The 19,967-nt window shown below is 34.1% G+C and overlaps 2 protein-coding genes across 5 annotated transcripts; one reads left to right on the forward strand and one right to left on the reverse strand.

Moving 5' to 3' along the window:
* Positions 1-7,540: 7,540 nt before the first annotated feature.
* LOC141711849 (ABSCISIC ACID-INSENSITIVE 5-like protein 2) lies at positions 7,541-13,366 on the forward strand. Of its 4 annotated transcripts, none has more exons than XM_074514536.1 (6): positions 7,541-7,675; positions 11,222-11,581; positions 11,660-12,306; positions 12,537-12,608; positions 12,717-12,740; positions 12,931-13,366. In XM_074514536.1, exons 2-6 carry the CDS (start codon positions 11,260-11,262, stop codon positions 13,021-13,023), a joined length of 1,158 nt encoding a protein of 385 aa, XP_074370637.1. In that variant the 5' UTR covers positions 7,541-7,675; positions 11,222-11,259; the 3' UTR covers positions 13,024-13,366. The 4 variants fall into 4 exon arrangements, with proteins under 4 accessions (XP_074370637.1, XP_074370634.1, XP_074370638.1 ...); XM_074514533.1 differs by lacking the exon at positions 7,541-7,675 and adding an exon at positions 10,634-10,780; XM_074514535.1 differs by lacking the exon at positions 7,541-7,675 and adding an exon at positions 10,809-11,059.
* An 806-nt stretch (positions 13,367-14,172) lies between these two features.
* Positions 14,173-16,130, reverse strand: LOC141711848 (F-box/LRR-repeat protein At1g67190-like). Its single transcript, XM_074514532.1, has 2 exons — positions 15,975-16,130; positions 14,173-15,601 (listed from the first exon to the last, which is right to left on the reverse strand). Exon 2 carries the CDS (start codon positions 15,597-15,599, stop codon positions 14,340-14,342), a length of 1,260 nt encoding a protein of 419 aa, XP_074370633.1. The 5' UTR covers positions 15,600-15,601; positions 15,975-16,130; the 3' UTR covers positions 14,173-14,339.
* Positions 16,131-19,967: the final 3,837 nt, after the last annotated feature.

Here is a 19,967-nt window from a genome sequence, read left to right on the forward strand (position 1 = left end):
TTTATAAGAACAGATTGAGATTGTTTATATGCAACTGAGAGCTTCTTGACCCAACTAAACTCTAACAAACTTTCCAACTTAGACTCAAATAAGGGAAATTATATTTTTATCCTTGACTATTATTGTATTGACTTCTTTGACTTAGAAGTAATATCCTCCTCCTTTATATCCCCCCTCAAATTTGGAGGTGTGAAATTATTCAAAACTCCTAATTTGCCCAATAAGAATGAAGTCATGGAGGCTGTGAGAGACTTTGTAAATAGAACTGTTGGCCGTACAGAAGTTGGAATGCATGTAGGATGAATAAAATCAGACTTGACATGATCCCTGATCATATGACAGTCTAGTTCAATATGTTTTGTTCTTTCATGAAGAACTGGATTGTCAGCTATACTAATTACTGATGTATTATCACAAAAAACTGAAATATGAGTTGGAACTGTACAGTGAAGTTCAGTAAGGAGATTAAAGACCCATTTCACCTCACAAAGAGCAGTAGCCATTGATTTGTACTCTGCTTCTGCAGAAGACCTGGCAACGGTGTTTTGTTTTTTACATTTCCAAGATAATAAGGAATCACCAAGCTGAACACAAAATCCTGATCTTTTTGTCATTGGACAGGAAGCCTAGTCTGCATCACAATGAACTTTAAGGGTCAAAAAATTGTTGGTTGATAGTAATATACCTTGACCTGGGGCAATCTTCAGATACTTGATAACTTTTAAAGCTGTGGCCCAATGAAGATCGGTAGGTTGAGCCATAAATTGACTAAAAAATGTGTACTGGATATGGAAATTCAGGGAGTCAAGTAAATCAATTGACCCACTAGTCTTCTGTAGATGTGACCCTCAGGCAGAGGAGAACATGACATAGAAAGTGGCTGCCAATAAACCTGTCTGTGATAACAGATTGAGAATATATTTTCTTTGATGAAGATATATATAATTCTCTGACTTAGCAATCTTTATGCCAAGGAAATAGTGAAGATAACTTAAATCTTTCAGTTGAAATTTTGACTGGAGAAAAATCTTGACTGTTTGTATTTGGTCAGATAGAGAACCAGTGATGATAATATCATCCACATATACAAGAAGAGCTGTGAATGACTGAGATGTATGAAAGAGAAATAAGGAATTGTCAGCTTTTGATTGAACATACCCATATTCCAATAATGAATTGGAGTATTTTGTAAACCATTCCCTTGGTGTCTGTCTTAATCCATAAAGAGATTTAATAAGTCTGTAGACTAGAGTTTTTCCAGAAAATCTTGGAGGAATAACCACTTCTGGAGGTACTTGCATATAAATTTCTTCATGCAAATCTCCATGAAGGAATGCATTAGTGATGTCTAATTGGTGAACAGTCCAATTTTGCATAGCTGCTAGGGATTATAGAATTCTGATAGTGGTCATCTTAGCCACTGGAGCAAAATTCTAGAAGAAATCTACTCCCAGAGTTTGTGTGAAGCCTTTTGCCACTAACCTGGCCTTGTACATATCCAATGCTCCATCTGCTTTATATTTCACTTTATAGATCCATTTACAACCAACAGTTTTCTTATTATGAGGCAAATCTACTATTTCATAAGTGTTATTTGATTCAAGAGCATTGAGCTCAGTTTGCATATCTTTACACCACAAGGGATCTGTAATGGCTTGTCTATAAGTTGTAGGTTTAAAAACTTTCATTGAGTTGGCTATGAAAGATTGATATGTAGGAGATAGATCCTCAGTAGAATTAACAGATTGAATTGGATGAACGACAGTGCAATTTGAAGATTTTGTGAGACAGATAGGTAGACCAGTGTATGAAGAAAATTTTAAAGGAACAGTTCTTGTCCTAACATGTCTACTAGTGACAAAATGAGGTGGAGGAATGTAAACATGACTAGACCTAGTATGGTCAAGTAGATTATGATGAGTAAGATTTGTGCCTGAATTTGTAGAAGCATCCTCAATCTGAGAGGAAGTGATATTTTCTAAATTTGGATGATCAGTAGATGGAGAATCAAAATCAAATATATCTGGTTCATTGATATGATCATGATTCTGATTTGAGTTCTCGGTGACACCAATATCATCAATAAAGGAGTAATTAGGTTGAAATAAGGTGGTAATAGTTTCTGAAGAAGTTATTAGTTTAAAAGGAAATATATCTTAATAAAATATAACTTTTCTAGAGGTAAAAATGTGATTAGTATCCAAATGAAGCAGTTTGTACCCTTTTTGACCAGGTGGATAGCCTAGGAATACACACCTATATGCTCTGGGGGAAATTTTGTCCTTTCTCACGGAAAGAGTTGAAGAGAAAACACATACAACCTAATATTCTGAGGTGAGAGTATGTTGGCTTCTTGTTATATAATACTTCATAAGGAGTTTTATTATGAAGAACAAAACTTGGGGTTCTGTAAGTGAGATATGTGGCAGTTAATAGACAGTCCCCCGGAAATGAAGAGGAAGACATGCTTGAAATCTGAAAGCTCTAGCTACATACAATAGATGTATATGCTTTCTTTTCACTCTCCCACACATGTACAAGAATGTTGATGTAAAATGACATTATCAGAAAATAAGGTGGCAATTTGATTATTAAATAATTATGTTCCATTATCAATTCTAATGATTTTAACAAATAATTTAAAGTGATTTTTGATAAAGTTAAGAAGTTTTTGAAAATGCCAAAAACCCGGGTTTTGGAAGAAATCAAGTAAGTCTATGTGCACCTATTATGATCATCAACTATAGTCAGAAAAGAGTGACATGTAGAATAAGTCGATATTTTGTATGTACCCCATACATCACAATTAAGCAAATCAAAATAATTTGAAGCATGACTTTCACTGATAGGAAAAGGTAATCTGCATTATTTTGAGAAATGATATACATCACATGGAATAGTGCTGCTACATACTTGAGAAGATTATGCTCTTAAGAACAGTTACATGAGAATGACCTAATCTCTTATGCCACGGATGGCTGAGATGAAGACTTTTAGACATAGAGGATATATCAGGAGTAGAAATTGATGCAGAAGAAGATGCTGAAGAAATAATAGAAGAATCTGGAAGAATCAATTTATAAATATTTCAATGAGATTTACCAATCCCCATCACCCTCTTCATAGGGTCCCGTATAACACAGTGATGAGCATTGGAATGAATTCTAAATTGATGACATTGAGAAAGTTTACTGACAGGGATCAGATTGAATTGAAAATCATATATTAACAGTACATATGTTAAATGTAAATCAGATGTCAAGATTATTTGACCTTTGAGTTTAACAGTTGTGATGTGACCATTAATTAGCAAGGATCAATATTAATTAGCAAATGTGATAAACAAGTTATGTGGTCGGTAGCTCTCGAGTCTAAAATCCAGTCAGTTGAACTATGACAGCTAGCTAAGCAAACAGAGTCATAAAAGAACAATTGTAGTAGATTCTACCTGATTGAGGTATTTCCACTGTTGGAAAAATAGAAGCAGACTGATTTAGTAGATGTTAGGTCACACAACACTGTAGAACGGGGTTGAATACAGTGTTTTCACAATCAAATCGATTTAACACAAGTATGTAACAAAGATCAAGTATATTGAATAAACTCTGTTACAATAAGAACTGTTGTTCTCTCTCAGTGATGAACAAATATCACTAAGAGCTGCTAGGTTACAATGTATAATCTTCTCGATAATGATAACATATATAGTCTAAACCCTAAGTCTGTGTTTATATAGTACACAGTTACAAGATAACTTCTAATTGATATGAAATATAATTTTGTCTCCTAAAATATATCAATCAGATATCTTCTACAAGTCTTCCAGTTTTCTAACTCTTTCCATGCATATCTTTATTTGTTTTAGTCTCGATCTTCTACTGTAAATCAGCTTCCTTCCTTATATGAAATTCTTCCTGCACTTAAGTTCTGATATGACCTTAAGTTCTGATATTAAGTTCTGACTTCCAGTAAATCCTGATTTCAGTAAGTCCTGATATGTCCTGTTTGTTAAGATATGAAAACTAAATATGAATCATATTAGACATGACATCTCAAATATATCTAACAATAGAGCAAACATCTGTTGATACTGATCATTAGTCAAGCTAGTTGTTGCTGCAGATTTGTCAACTAAATCATGAGTAGATGCACTGATATAATATATACCAGTCTGCACTTGAGCCACCACTTTATGACCTGAACCAGATGGAATCTTGGAGAATTTATTATTGGTAGGCTTGGATCTTGTTGGAAAACCAATGAGATAAAAATACATGTCCCTAGTATGATTAGTTCCATGAACATGAGTGCATTTAAGTGTGCCTTTCTTTGACTGAAACCTGTTTCCTTTACCTTCATGTCCATAATTGACTTTCTTGAGTGTAGTCTTTGAGAATCTAGAATTCTGATTTCCTGAAAAATTTCTAGCCATTAAAGCAGCAGACTCAGGAACTGTGTTAAGATGAGAGTAATTTCTCTGTCTTTCATCCAGCTGAAGCAGACTCAAAACTTGAGTAAGTTTTGGAACATGACTCATCATGAGTAACTGACCTATGATATTGGTGAGATTCACACTCAATCCCCTAAGAAACGGTGTGACCTTCATAGTTTCTTCATATTGATCAATTTCAGCCTTAGCTTTGCAAGTACAGACACATGTGCATTTAGGCATAGTAGAAACACTCAACAGATCATCATGCAGTTTCTTGAACTTAGTGTAGTAGGCGGAAATTTTCAGATTATATTGTACAAGTTCAGATAATTCTTTCTTTAACTCGAATATTCTTGGGTCGTTATTCTTAGTAAATCTCACATGAAGATCACTCCACAATTCAGAAACAAGAGAAACATATACAAGACTCAACCTAATTTCTGGAACGATTTAATTTAGCATCCATATGATGATCATGTCGTTACATCTTTGCCATGGATCAAAGTAAGGAGAATCAATACCCGGTGCCTTGTGTTTTCCAGTCACGATTCCAAGTTTGTTCTTTGCAGAAAGTGCAAGATACATTGATCGTTTCCATTCATTGAAGTTGTCATCATTCAACAACACCGAGACTAGAACTTGACCTGGATTATCTGAAGGATGCAAATATAACGGATGACTTGAATCCAGATTTATCACTAAAAATTCTACATCAAAACCGGATGCATCTGTTTTAGTTGCAGGTGTAGAGTCTGTAGCCATCTTGGTGTTTGATGAAATATTTCAATGAAGTATGAAGCTAATAAGATGAATTTGTAGATTATGTGTGAATTTAAGATCTTGAAGATCAATCTCAAGAAACTCAACAAGAAAAACAATGAAAAAATTAGTAAATCAAGATGCGATATGGTGAATCGAAGAAGGCGAGGATGAAGATGAGATGATGATGATGAAGATGAATAGATAAAAAATGATGATGAGGGATGAAGATGCGGAAGCAATGCTCTGATACCATATAGAATTGCTTAACAAAGAAGAAAATAATACCAGAATTTACATTATTTACTTAATGTTTACAAAAACAGATTGAGACTATTTTTATACAACTGAGAGTTTCACCTGAGCCGACTAAACTCTAACAAACTTTCCCGTTTAAACTCAAATTATGGAAATTGCATTTTTATCCTTGACTACTATTGTATTGACTTCTTTGACTTAGAAGCAATATCCTCCTCCTTTATAACTTGAGGTAAAATGTTATTGTTTCATCAAATGTCACAAGATTGTCAATACTAAAATAACAGTTACTGTTTTAATCTCCAACAATTTACTGAGTGATAATTCCAGATCACCCCGGGGTCTTCTCCTTGTGCTACCCGGACTCAAACTCCATTTGGACAGAAATGTTGGCGGCGTGTGGTATGGCTGTAGGTTGGGCTCCTGCAAAACAGAACCGGCTCCGATATGAGAATGAGAAAGGGTAACGGAGAAGAAAGGGTAAAATAGGAATTATGCCAATATATATGGTGTGTGTATATGTGTGTATAAAGTATAGATGAAGTAACCCCCAATACTTCTTTTGTTCAGCCTTTTATAGGCCTACCATTAGGGTTTATGGATTTATACTTTGATTTGGACCGTAAGTTTGTTCTGGACTGTAGGACGCGTGGACGCCCGTAATGAGTTAGTGTACTACCGGATACAGACCGTAGGAAGATTCCGGAACCTGGCCACCTGGACGGTGTAGATGTTATCCCGTGCCGTGGGGTCTTTCAGGGTTATTGTTTTATGGGTCCTGAGCTCCTATTCCTAGACCTTGCGCTCATATTACTGAGCCTGAGCTGATATAGTCTATCACTGAGCGATCTTGTTTAACAAAAAAAATGACCATGTCCAAGAAGCATTCCATCCTCTCACCCCGTCGGTCTCTTGTACTGGTTTATTATTCAACTTTTTTTCCGGTTAAACATAGAGCCCCCCATTTCATTTTCGACAAAATAAGGAGTACCAATTTTTGAGATGTGTTGGGGTTATTAACGAATTTCCGATATAATCATTAGTCATATGGACACTAGATATGGACCATGTGGAATGGTACAGTGATCCTTATTTTTCGGCACGTTCAATTAAGCAAGATCACGAGTTTATATGCAGTTTCATTAATAAGCTTCATGATTACCATTTCAAGACATACAGGCTTACATTTGTTGGAGTCATAATTAGAAGTGGGCCGTGGGCCTCTCTATAGTTGGCATTTCAAGCTTTTTAGATCACCCATCATCTGGGCCACCAGTTCATTAAATGAATTACTTGAGTTGAAAGTTACAGGAAAAAAAGAATACTACTTCACAACAGGCCCACCACACAAATTGGATCAAGCCCTATAGCCTTGCTAATGTAAATTTCAGTATTATCAAAATAGTACTCCTTCCTGACGGAAAAAAAATAGTATTCCCTCCGTCCCAAAATATATTTCCCATTTTGATTTTTTATACTGTTGATGATAAGTGATTGACTAGTAATTTACATCTAATTTATAAAATCAAACATAGTAATGAGTGATTTTGTTGGATTGGTATTTATAAGTACTTTAATACAATGAAATTTTTATATTTAATACTAATACGAAATTAAAAATACTAACAATTAAAAATATGTATTGGCAAACGTGTGTAACACAAACATGAAATATTTTTAGGGACGGAGGTAGCCCAAAATTATGGTGATGAAAATCAAAAAAATAAAATAAAATAAAAATTTATGGAACTTGATAAAAAAAACTTATTTTCATTAATTTACTAGACTTGTGAAAGTTCTCTATTTATTCTGATCATCATATTCAAAAACCCAGATACTTTTCAGCCTGGAACAGCAAGTTTGTATACTGGTAAGAGTCCACAAAAGAATGCAGCTTCTGGCAAGGACGTGTGGCAACCACGTGTCATACTCGTAACACCTCTCAGCTTCTGCTACTTTTCCCATTTGTAAACGACGTCGTGCAATCCCAGATGAAAGTTCGGGGCCCATATCACCTCCTGCAGATTACTCTTGACGAGCAGGGTACATCTAATTTACCCATTACCATCCAGTTTCTTACTCTCCTTGTTCTTATTATATACTCATAGATGTAAATATATTATTACTGCCGCTGTATTAATATTTTTACAGTCAGAAAGCATGCCCCAACTCACTTGGACACTTGGTGAGAAGCTTTTGCAGCTAATTTATAATGGAGCTCAATTGGTAATTTACTTACTACATATACATGCACGGTTATATATTGTTGTAATGTAACAAAAGAAATTAGAATGCACTTCAACTAAATTTACTTCTTTGTCTTGTCTGAAATATATATTTAACAAGATGATATGTGCAGCATCTTAATGTTTTAGCATTACTGTTAATTACGTTTTTAACACCTAGCTAGCTTAGGCTAATCAATCAATTTACTGGTGCTATAAGAGCAAGCTCAATGCATAGTTAATAGAATATTAAATATATAAATTGTCAATATTTTCTACATATATAAGTGTAACATCATTTTTTTAATAATTAAGAAAGAAGGAATAACTTTGATACAGTAGTTCTAACTTGAATGTAACACTATAGTTAGTCATTTTAGCGTTAATATTGGAGGTGTACAAATTATGTGGCCACAAGAACCAAAAATTGCGTTTTAGTGTCAAAAAATAGAATTAGTTATTACTTGATCACCATCCCATCTAGGCGTCTAGCTAGTAATGAGTTATTTGTACTTATTAGCTTAGTATGGCTAATTAATCCTCACTTGGTTACCTCCTAAGAAGCAAGAAGCCGGGACACTTGAGTGCATGACGAGTCCCCTTGTCAGATACTTGGACACACGTATTCCCGTATCGGACACGGGGATTCTTCCACGATATTAATCTGAAATTTTATTTTCAGAAATTGTAGTCAAGAACTATTTTAGCAATCTACATTCACAAAATTAAGTATCCATGTCTATTATTTACTACAAAAGTATTGATTATCATATTCATTTTGCATAAACTAAAAGATTTTACTTGTATTTTTGTGTTTTAGATTACTAAATGATGTATTTGATTCATTTTTCATGCAATTTCTGGTTTTGTTAGTAGGTTTTATTATGTTTAACATGAAATATACATGAATTTTTTTTGTTCATTTTTCTTGTGCCACCCGCACCCGTATCCCCATATTATTACATTTGTCGAATTTCCGTGTCACCGCATTATGCACTCGCACTCTCGCACCCGTGTCCTTGCTTCCTAATAATACCTCTGTCAAGAACATTGATGTGCACTAAGAAATTAAGGTGTTTTTACAAGTTCAAGGTATAGTATACACATTTATAAATTTGATTCTTAGGGTGTTTGATTATATGAAGCTTAAAAGGTCCAGGAGACGGTAATTTTACTGTCTAATTATAGCTTGCATTGTTAATCTCTACCGTCGTAAGTGCAACTCACATGGTTCGATATGGTAAATTGAATTATCTCCTTAAAACTCTTGCTTAGACCAGAAGTTAACCAAGCATGTCGGTAGTTTTCTAATGTACAAGTTTTTGAACTTCCTAGTGTACATGTACATATTTGTCGCTAAACCAAACAAGGCCTAATAGCAATCTTATTATCCTAGTCAAGCTCACTTATGCTCCTGCTTTCCAACATTTATGTAGTGGCAAAGCCAGAATTTCTTTAAGAAATCTAATACTTAATAACAATTGTGAAAAGGAAATGTAATTGTGGCATTGTTGGTATACACATTTTTGTATATACCATATGTTACATATAACAAGATTTTGTAAATGACGTAGAGAGGTTCTTAATAACTTTTGACTTGTATTTGTTATAAATTGCATGTATGCAGACACCACAACCTGTAATTAACTAGGATATGATTAGAGTTGAGTCAATTTAATCAGAGGTTGTGCATATATAAGCTCTCACATTCATTCTTTGGATACTAAGTTAGAAAAATATGAATTTACTGTTTGATCTTGGTAAATATATGAGTTAAATATCAAAGTGGTCACTTAAGTGAAGACCATATATCAGTTTGATCATTAAATTTATCGGGATATCATTTCAATCACTAAAGTCATAATATATATCGAACGGATACCTCAATATAGGTGCTTGGGAATTAAAAATTATTTTTATAGAGTTCTATATATTTTTCTTGAATTCTATTATAACCAAATGAAAATGTATGAATTCTAGTATTTTTGATAATATAGTGAGATTTTTAAAAATTGATCTACTATTTATTTTTAATTTTATAGTTATATTATTTGATTTAAATAAAAATAATTAGTAGATAAATTTTTAAAAATCTCACTAGATCATCTAAAATAATAGGAATTCATAACTTTTCATTTGGTTGTAATAGGATTCAAGAAACACGTATAAAACTCCATAAAATAATTTTTAATTCTCGAACACCTATTTTGAGGTATTCATTTGATATTTATTATGACTTTAGCGATTTAAATGATACCCCGTTAAGTTTGATGATGAAACTGATATATGGTATTCAGTTGAGTGACCACTTTGATATTTAACCCGTAAATATATTAAGCTGTACCACCTTTTACTAGTTTTCCAGCTTCATTAATGGAGAGGCGAGCTGAAGCAGTTCCACACTTAGGCGAACATTAATAAACATCGCCTAAATGCAAAGTTAGGGGCCCGAAAACTTAGCCCCGAAAACTGATTTTGACTAAGACCCTTTAAAGCTCAGCGCCCCTGGTGTTGAAGCCAATTTTAGACAATGCATGTTTATTGTGAGCTCAATTCAAAAACAAAACATTAAAAAAATTATATTATTAGGAATGACAAGCAGGGTTCTTCAAGAGGTCCCCATGTATGAGGATTCGAACCCATGACCTTGTCACTGGAAAGGGACTAAGGGTCGAGTTTTCCTTTCAAAGTCAAGATTGTGAATAACTTATAGAGGCACTGTAAAATTAGGGAAACTACCACATAATTTTGTTCTTTGCGAATTTTGAAAAACCTCCCTTTACCTTTGGACTCGAGCAAAACATGCCTTATTATCCGCACTTTAATAGGTTGTCCATATCTGTATTAAATTCATGCTTATCAACTAGAACGTCATTGCAGCGGTTTTGCTCAGTTATTTCTATGCTATCTCTAAAGCCTACAATAAATAAACATCGCCCAAAATAGTAAACAACATTTACGAAGCAAGTGGTTTAGCAGTCCACAGTTGTTCGCTTGTAGGCAGTTTTTGACGTTTAGTAGTGAGGATACCATCTATATGTATCAGCATTAGACTTTGATCAATCTGCAAATAAATCCGGCCACTTCATTCTTTGAAAAACCGGAGGTTTGTTTTGCCCCTTCTCATGCCTGCTAGTTATTTGAGTCCAATTCTTCAATTGATATGTCATAGGACTTTCATATGAAAAACAGTCCAACTCTCGAATATAATCCACTGTTAAATGTGTGTACTTTGTATTTTAAAGTGCATCTGGGAATTGCATATGTCTCTTAATTAATCTTTTTTTCTATAATTAAATTCATTTCCTTGTTGGTAATGCAATTATATTCTTTGATATTTCTCGCAAATTTTATGAATAACTATATGATGCTGCATGTTCTAAAGGTTAGATTCTAGTATATTTCTCCTTTTAGTTTCTTCACTACACGAGAAAGTTTTACATTCAACCGCATGCTAAGGGTACCGTATTATTATTGAAAGAATATCCTAATCCTATAATGTGTAAATTTACCCTCTAATTTTGCTTTTTTTCCTGTGAAAATGCAGATGCAGGTTGCTTATTGATATTCTTTCTGATAATAGTGATGGCAGACCACTCAGATATTCAATCTCAAAGGGAATCATCTGTTCAATCAACAAATCAGCAACGACCTGACAGACATGAACTCCCATCACTGGACCATCAATCATCAATCTGTTCCTTCACTCTTGATGACTTCCATTGTACATTCTCAGATGGTACGATGAGCTTCGGATCGGTGAACATGGATGAGCTCCTTAACAACATTTTGACAGCTGAAGAAATACAAGCTTCTGCACAACATCCTGCTGCCGAGTGTACTGCCCTCAATACTGTTTCTACCATGGCAGCAGCCACCATCAATATTAGTCCACAGGTTCCCGAAGGTAATAATAATACTTCTACTCGGAATGATTTTTATATGCATCAAAGCTTTCCAATACAAGGTTCTTCAATGCTTTCAGCGCCTTTGAGTCAGAAAACAGTGGATGAAGTGTGGTCCGAGATACAAAAATCTAAGCAAGAACCGGAACATGTTAGTACAGGCTGTACAGCTAACGTTCAAAAAGTTGGCTCTTCCCAGCAACGGACAACTTTTGGTGAGATGACACTAGAGGAATTTCTGGTTAAGGCAGGTGTAGTTCGGGGACAGGGTCGTCCTACTTCAGCAGTTCTGAAACAGTCCTGTGACAACCAGAACAACGATAGTACAGCACTTGGATCTGGACCACCTGGTCATGTGGCTATGCCTGCTATTGTTATAGAAGGGCCAGGAAATGTTCCGGAATATCCATCCCGGCCACAGAGCAGTGTCAGAGATGCAGCATCTGTTGCAGTTGGAAGAATTCCGAGTCGATACCAACCAGGAGAAGTTCGTAATGAGGGGAGAAGGCAGAATCGTACTAGTGGATGTGGACATGGACAAGGAAATCAATCGCCCCCAGTGAATCCAATATCCTCGGAGGGTCAACAGAATAGTGTGAATCAGACGGGGATGCAAATTGATGGAGGTCACAGGCGAAATGCTCTAGTCGAAAGGGTCGTATCAAGGAGGCAAAAGAGATTGATGAAGAATAGAGAGTCGGCAGCAAGGTCTAGGGCAAGAAAACAGGTATAATTTGTTTTCATTAAGGTGATTATATTACAAGGGAGTAATTACTTAAGCTGCTAAAGTGGTTCTTAATGCTTTAGCGAAGTAGTTACATCATAATTTAATATAATTATATGTATGTAAAAGAAATATTCACAAAAGTAGAATTACGTCTAATTGTCTATGTATTGGTAACTATTTCCCTAAAAAAACCTGGTGTTAAAGTTTGTACTTGCTTTATGGTTGGCCAGGCTTATACTGTTGAGCTGGAAGCGGAACTGAAAGATTTAAAAGAAGAGCATGCTCATCTAACACAGGCTGTGGTAAGTATTTACATACCATGCTATTGAGTTCTTGCCTCGTTGGAACTAATCTATATGTTCAATTTTCTTCTCTTGTTAAATTGTGCATGTCATTTTTCTTGTATTCAGGAAAAGAAAAAGCGGCAAGAACAGGTATCAGATTATAATTTTAAAGTATTTTGCAAATTAGGCTGCTAACCTAGTGTACAGCCTCCTGCAGTTCAAATTATAACAAATCAGCCAATTAAATCATAACACTACTGGGAGTCTGCAAATAATTTGCAATTTTGTAGACATGAAAAGTTTTTTCTTTCACATTTTAAAGAAATATTATTGTTTTCAGGAGTTGATGCAGTACATGAAAGAGAAAATGAAAACTCAAAAGGCAAAAGACAGAAAGATAGGCATGAGCCGGAGCCGGAGCTGGCCATACTGAGCTAAACTGCCAACAACAGTAATCCTGTTTTAAATCTACCATGTTTGGGTCATGGTCTTGTTAAATCTAGTTGTGCTTCTGTTTTGTGGTTCTCCAGGGAAACTCAGAAAACAAGAATTCGTCTTTCAATGTGTTGTTCTTCAGGGTGTTGTGATATATTTCAATAAATAAGAATATCATATAGGTAAAAGGTGTTGAGGGTACATCTATCCCTCCAGATATTTTCTATTCTCCATGTATAATGCTGGCGATGCCTCTAGCCTGCGTCTTTTACATTATGAAGATTGTAAGATAAGTCTGTTTCATGAATATTGTGGTTTGATCTTATTTGTTTTTACTATTGGATCTTGCGGTTCTAATTCTGAAGAAAGAGATAAATATAACTTTATATTGGTTTATTGCTGCAACGAAAATTTAGAGCGAACTAGCATTCCTCGAGTCAAGTAATATTATGTAACCAATTTATTTTTATTTGTAATAATTTAAAAGGTAACTATGGAAGTCAGTTAATTAAACCACACAGGTAACTTGCATACGCTTACCAGAAGCTAGCTTTCTGGGTAGTACCAAGTAATTGCGAGAAGCTGGATGATATCACAATCATCATTTCTTCACTTTTATTCTGGGAATCATAATCTCTTCACTTTTTTTCTGCTGCTATGGACGAGCCTCGCGGCTGAGTGGTGCAGAGGATTTTAGTTCCGGCATATTTTCAAGGCCACATAATGATAAAAAAAAACATGATCAATATGTAATATTTTTCATTTCAAACCAGATTGAGAGTTTGAGACAATGAATGCATTGCAGCAATTATATGTAAAAATTATAAAGATTCAGTGAGAACATATTATGTATAACATCACAGTTATCACTTCTCCCCTATCCTTCTTACTTAATGGAATAAAACTCAAAGAAAAACCTTCTCCCAAAGACAATCCGTCACCATTTAACTTTCAGCTGGACACAGTGAAACAATTTTCTTAACCAGATGTAAAAAACAATTAATTTAAAGAATTGGTTGACATTCCGTATCTCCTCTCTACTGTGGAAAGACACCAACGTGCTCGTATAAAATTTCATTTCCACCAGAAGCAAGTAGTACAAGCAGCAAAAGGCAACACACACAAAAGAAAAAACGAACAAGGAATGTAACTTTAAACAATGGGGTAATAAATTGCTTAAACCGAACAGATACAATAAGTTGAGGGGGTTTTTATAAGGGTGTACCAGATAACAGGATCCATAATCAGAAATCTTTCAGATTACATATTCCCTAGTTAAACAACTGAACCCCATACATGCAGATAGTGAGAATTCTACTCGTATTCAAACTGAACATCTACATGCATATATTTTCTCATAAGCCTAACAATGGATGAGGTAAAGTTGGCCAACATAGTGCATTCTTCGTGGGTTTTTGCCTCTGATACCAGACCGTAAATTACTAACTTTCTGAGATTAGGACACTTCTCCAAAAGGCCTGCAACCCACTGCGAGAACAGATCATTAATCACAGTCCATCCAAGCTCCAATACAATGACATTCTCCAGTTGAAATGAACCTTGTAATCCATACTGCAGCGACCCCTCCCTCAAATCATAACTCAAGGATAAATGGGTCAACAAAGGGAAGCAAGATGAAATTGTTTCCATATCGACAACCTCGTCCTCATCATCAAAGACAACACCCCAAAGACGAAGTCTTCTTAGTTTTGAAGATCTTGATATCATATTATGAAACTTGGCCCACATAATTGTAAAGTTGCTAACGTCGACAACCTCAAGGTTTTCAGTATTCTCACCAATATCAAGATGTATTACGCTTACATCATCAATCTTAAGGAGCCTCAGTGTCCCTTTGCCCACAAGATCGAAATCCTCAAGTGTGCAGTCTTTTAAGTGTAACTTCTCAAGGTTATCAGCCTCTAATATAAACTTATCCAAACTAATAGCTTCCACACAAGCTTCTTTCAACGTGGGACTACTCAATTCCATTGTCGTTTGTGCATCCGACATGGCAATATCTAAACTAACAAGAGTTAAGGATTCAATCTTAGGGCAGGCAGTGAGCAGAAGACTCAAATCCAATGCCGACACACTAACATAACTCAATGAAAGACATCTCAAGCAAGGAAATCTCTGGTAACTAGGCTCAACACCAGTGATAGTATTATGTGCCAAAGACAGCACCTCCAGCTTCTGTCGACCACATTTCTCAAGAACATTAATGCTCGGATTCGTCCTCACATTGTAAAACAACTGGCGTAAGGTCTCCCTGGTATACATAAGCCAAGCAATAACAGGAGCAGCAGAGAACTCGTCAATATCATCCATTACAATTAAAAGCCGCTGCAATCCATTGGTTTGAAAAATAGTCTGAGTAATAAGAATCTCAAGTCTACTCGTAGTAATCTCGTGGTAAACCGGCCAATCATTTGAATTAAAAGTAAGCGTATGGAGATGGTCGCGCCAAGCCTGTCGCCACTTGCGACAAGTTGAGGAAGCAATGACAACATCTCGAGCAGCACCAAGCAAGGAAAGGATATTCCCAATGACTTCAACAGGAAGATGCTCCATCCCTAGTCAAAACATCAACACAAAATATTCTCACGGAATATCAACCTAATTACACAAATAAATAAATCATTCTAGTGATATAGTAAAGCCGTAATCATTAGCTGAAACAATCAGCCCAGTATAACCAATTTAGTAATCTTCGATACTAGTAAAATGTAATTTAATCGATTAATTAATTTTGAGTCAAAAATTAGGGAAAGTAGAGGCAATAGCAAAATTAGGGCTAGTCAAGAAGTAAACAATCAATTGATCGTAAATAAAATTGGTAGTTAAATTAACAAATTAAGTCACCGAAAAAGTGAAATCAGAAGAAAGTAGAGAAAATTAAAGAAAATCGAGATATTAAATATAGGAATCGCGATCGAAATATAATACCAGAACGGAGGTGATGTGAAAATTGGGGACGAATCGAATGGGAAGAGCGAGGAGTCTGTGTTGGCTGCTACTCTTCTTCTTCTTCGTCTCCGTCTCCAAACCCTTAGCACGTGTGAGAAGTCTATATCATTTTCTTGTTGCGGTAACGCCGTTCATAAATTTTTATATTTTCGATATATTATTACATTTCCCATATTTTTGTATTTTCCTTTGAAATTATACATATTGGAAAATCCTATTTCCCGAACAAATATTTAGTTTCCATATAAAAAACAATTTAAAAGACAAAATTACCCCCATGTTAGCACATAAAAAGCAATTCAAACGCAAATAAGAGGGCAATATTGCTCTTTCAATAAAAAGTTGCTCTGGAAGTAAACAAAATTGATCTGCAAATAACACTTCCCTATATATTTATTCCTTTTGGGGAATGTAAAATATTACTTGTGATTAATTGATATCTGAATAGGTTATTTATGTAGATTTATGGCTAGATTATAATAAATTAATATAACAAATAGAAAAAAAATTATGTATAAATGATAGTGTGAATTTCAGTAAAGTAAAATTATGAAAATGAAAGAAATAATCTAAATGGTACAGCTGACTATCTTGTGACTTTAATTTCCATTTGTTTCGGCAACTCCCATTCATTTTTTGTTAGTCAACCACAAAATTTTGTAAAAAGTTAAAATCATTTAAATAACAACCGAAAACAAATATGATACTCCCTCCATCTAATATTATGTATCACATTTCCTTTTATAGAAGTCAAATTACCAACTTTTGTCTAACGATTAAACATTACTAGTATATGATTTCAAAAAATTAAAAATTATATATTAAAGTAGATTAAATCTACTTTTCGGTGATGTAATTTTTTTATTTTGTTCAATTATAAATTATTAATAAATTTCAGTCAAACTTAAATTAATTTGACCAGCACAAATTTAAAGAAGACACATAATATGAGATGGAGGGAGTAGCTTATGTTCCGGCAAAAAAAACTGATACCTTGTGTTTAAGGTCTAAATTGTCTTTCAATTGGTGGTGTTGATCTTTGTTACAAGGAAAAGTTGTACAGAGATAATGCAGCAACCATTATGGCCGTGGATGATCCCAGTTCTGTATTTGTAAGTACTTGAGCAAGTCCAACCAGAGATTTAATGCACAACTTATATATTCGATTATATAATTGTTATTATGAATAAGACAATCACTTTTCTAAATGAAATAAATCCTTCTACAAATAAGACAGACTGAATTTATACTGTATAATTTAAATTAATGATAAATGTAAATATAGTAATAAATTAATTTAATCAATATAGAATATCATAATATTGTCACTTGATTCAACCACTACTCCTAATCTATAGCTTACATTCAAGTTCTGGTGACAATTAGTATAAAAATATATTATATCAATTTTAATAAAGAATTTACAATTTTTTTTTATTACAAATGAATAATTATCGAAATAACCCTTTCCTCAGGCATATTTGCTACCTAGCACTACTGTTATCATCTGGACCACTTACTACTTTTGGCTATTCTTTGATAATTAATTTTTTGCCACGACACAAGTTGATAATTACAAGAAATGTATAAAGATAAAGATTTACAACCAGACTATCTTCTTGTTTTACACGATATTCAAGATATAAAAATAAGAAAGTTTTCAGAGAATTTATGTGAGTATTAGTCTTAAATCTGAAAATTAAGAATTGTATTTATATGCAAAGAACGTAGCGGGTTTGATTTTTCAAACATCGAAAAGATAAAATTTGTTAAGTGTTTTGTTTGAAAATAATCGGATAAGAATTTGTAAATAACCCGTTAACTTGTCTCAAAATAGATAAATCTATAAGAACTGATTAGTTCAAAAAAGTTTGTTTAGAAAGAGTTTGTTTTGAATAAATTTTTATTTACCTGGTCAACAAAAATTACAAAGAGAAATAAAAAGGAATATGAAAATTCAAACACTATTACTAAGATAATTAGGTTCCATAATCTATATTATTGGACCTCTTGATATATTGATAATCAGAAACGGGTATATCAACTAGGGGTGTACACAACCCGACTAAACCGATCCGAACCGACCTTATTTCGGTCGATCTAAACTGATTTTTTTCAACCCGATAGATATTTGGGTTGAAAAAATGTTAACCTGATTTAATTGGGTTGTATATGAGTTTTGATATTTTTAAACTGATCCAATCCAATCCGATTAAAAATATACTTACACGTTAATTTATTAATTTATAACTGTGAAAATGTTTAGACATAATAGATAGACTCATTTATCCGTAGCTTATAACATCAATCCTGAATGTTTAAAAAATATGCCACTGTTTTCGTTTATCGAGTTCAATGTTTATAGAATGTTTAAAGGCTAAGTATTGTGTTATCACTCTCTTTTGGATATTTAAGCCATATCTGACATGGATTATTGTAATATTTTATTGAACTATTTGCAAGTGTTTTAGACTTGGAGACTTTTCACTTTATTTTATAATTATTAATCTTAGCTTCGAATATTTAGTAAACCGATCAAATCAATCCAGACCGATCCAAACCGAAGTATTACAAATTGGTTTGGGTTACAAATTTAAATGGTTCGGTTTGAGTTGAAATTTTGAAAACCCGAATTAATTAGGCTGGGTTGATAAATTCTCTCAACCCACCCAACCTAATCCGTGTACACCCACAATATCAACACAACCGTCCTAAAATATTATTTTAATCTAAATTTTGAGATATTTATCGGGATATATTGAACTTGTTCCAAATATTTGTTACTTTTTTCCTATGCTATGGAATGAGGTTGGCCAATGATTCTGGAAAAGGCGGACAAACATACATAATGATCATAACTAGTACAAAAGTTAAGCTTAAATTTAAACAAACAAATGGCTTGAGGTTTACAAAAAAGATGAACTATAATCAACAAAAGTTTTTGTGTGTACGCAGTAACACTCAAACAATGCACACAATCAATCCCCTGATAATTACAAAGCGGTTTAGGCACTGAGAATCAAGCATTGGTACCAAGTACACAGGTACAAATTATGCAACAGATCCAGATTAAGCAATAAAAAATAAAAAGGAAAGTAGATGGTAAAATAAGATCTTTAAGTAAAATACAGTTTTCATAAGTGCAACTCCATCTGATACACCAACACTAAACATTGATAAAAAATGTAGTATCATAAGTTACCTGAATGCAAGGATGGATCCAGAAATTTTTATTTAGGGAGATACCGAAAAATTTTAAAAATATATTTTTGTATTTTTGAATTTTGAGAGGACACTATATATATTTTCAAAAAAAACAAAGATAAAAAAAATGTTAAATTTAATTTTATGGGAACTGTGCCCTTACTGAATTCTCCCCTCCCCATTCGTGAATGAATTGAACATATCTAACGATTCCACATACACCGGTTGACTTTACCAAGTCAAGCACAGCTTCGTGAAACTTGTCAATATATTTATTGATTGGGAATACTACTCCCAACTAATTTTACTGAATACTAGAGTCTGGCTTTAGCATGACAGACAGGGTCTCGACTCTCGAGGTCTTGCCTGACTGAAGTAGAAATAAACCTCATTAATAAGTCCAACCTGGTGGAAAGCCAGTAAGATCTTAAGATAATTACACTGAACTACATTTTTCTCTCTGAAGTTTGTTGTTAACCTATAAACTGCCATCCGTGGTTCCACATTTCGCATAAAAGCTAATTACTGAATTGGCAACAAACTCATCAATTTAACTCACATACTTAACTGTGCAAGCCTGTTCGATACTTCTTCCCATTCTAGTTGCAGCTACATTGGCAGCTGAGCTGCATCAATTGTGCATGGACATCAATTGTGCATGGAAATGTACATTAAACATAGTTTAATTATCTGCAAAAATTTCTGATGGTTTTGAACGTAAAAGTTCTGCTGCTTAGTGCTTCATTGTTTAAATATGAGAGCAACTGC

This window comes from Apium graveolens, chromosome 3 (assembly GCF_009905375.1).
Source record: "Apium graveolens cultivar Ventura chromosome 3, ASM990537v1, whole genome shotgun sequence".
In the NCBI taxonomy this organism is placed as follows: Eukaryota; Viridiplantae; Streptophyta; class Magnoliopsida; order Apiales; family Apiaceae; genus Apium; species Apium graveolens.

Bases quoted from the DNA above. Each gene is read 5' to 3' on its own strand.
- LOC141711848 (XM_074514532.1), bottom strand. From the start codon at position 15,599: ATGGAGCATCTTCCTGTTGAAGTCATTGGGAATATCCTTTCCTTGCTT.
- LOC141711849 (XM_074514536.1), top strand. From the start codon at position 11,260: ATGGCAGACCACTCAGATATTCAATCTCAAAGGGAATCATCTGTTCAA. The intron at 12,307-12,536 runs GTATAATTTGTT...ATGGTTGGCCAG, and splicing joins GGTCTAGGGCAAGAAAACAG to GCTTATACTGTTGAGCTGGA. The intron at 12,609-12,716 runs GTAAGTATTTAC...TCTTGTATTCAG, and splicing joins CTCATCTAACACAGGCTGTG to GAAAAGAAAAAGCGGCAAGA.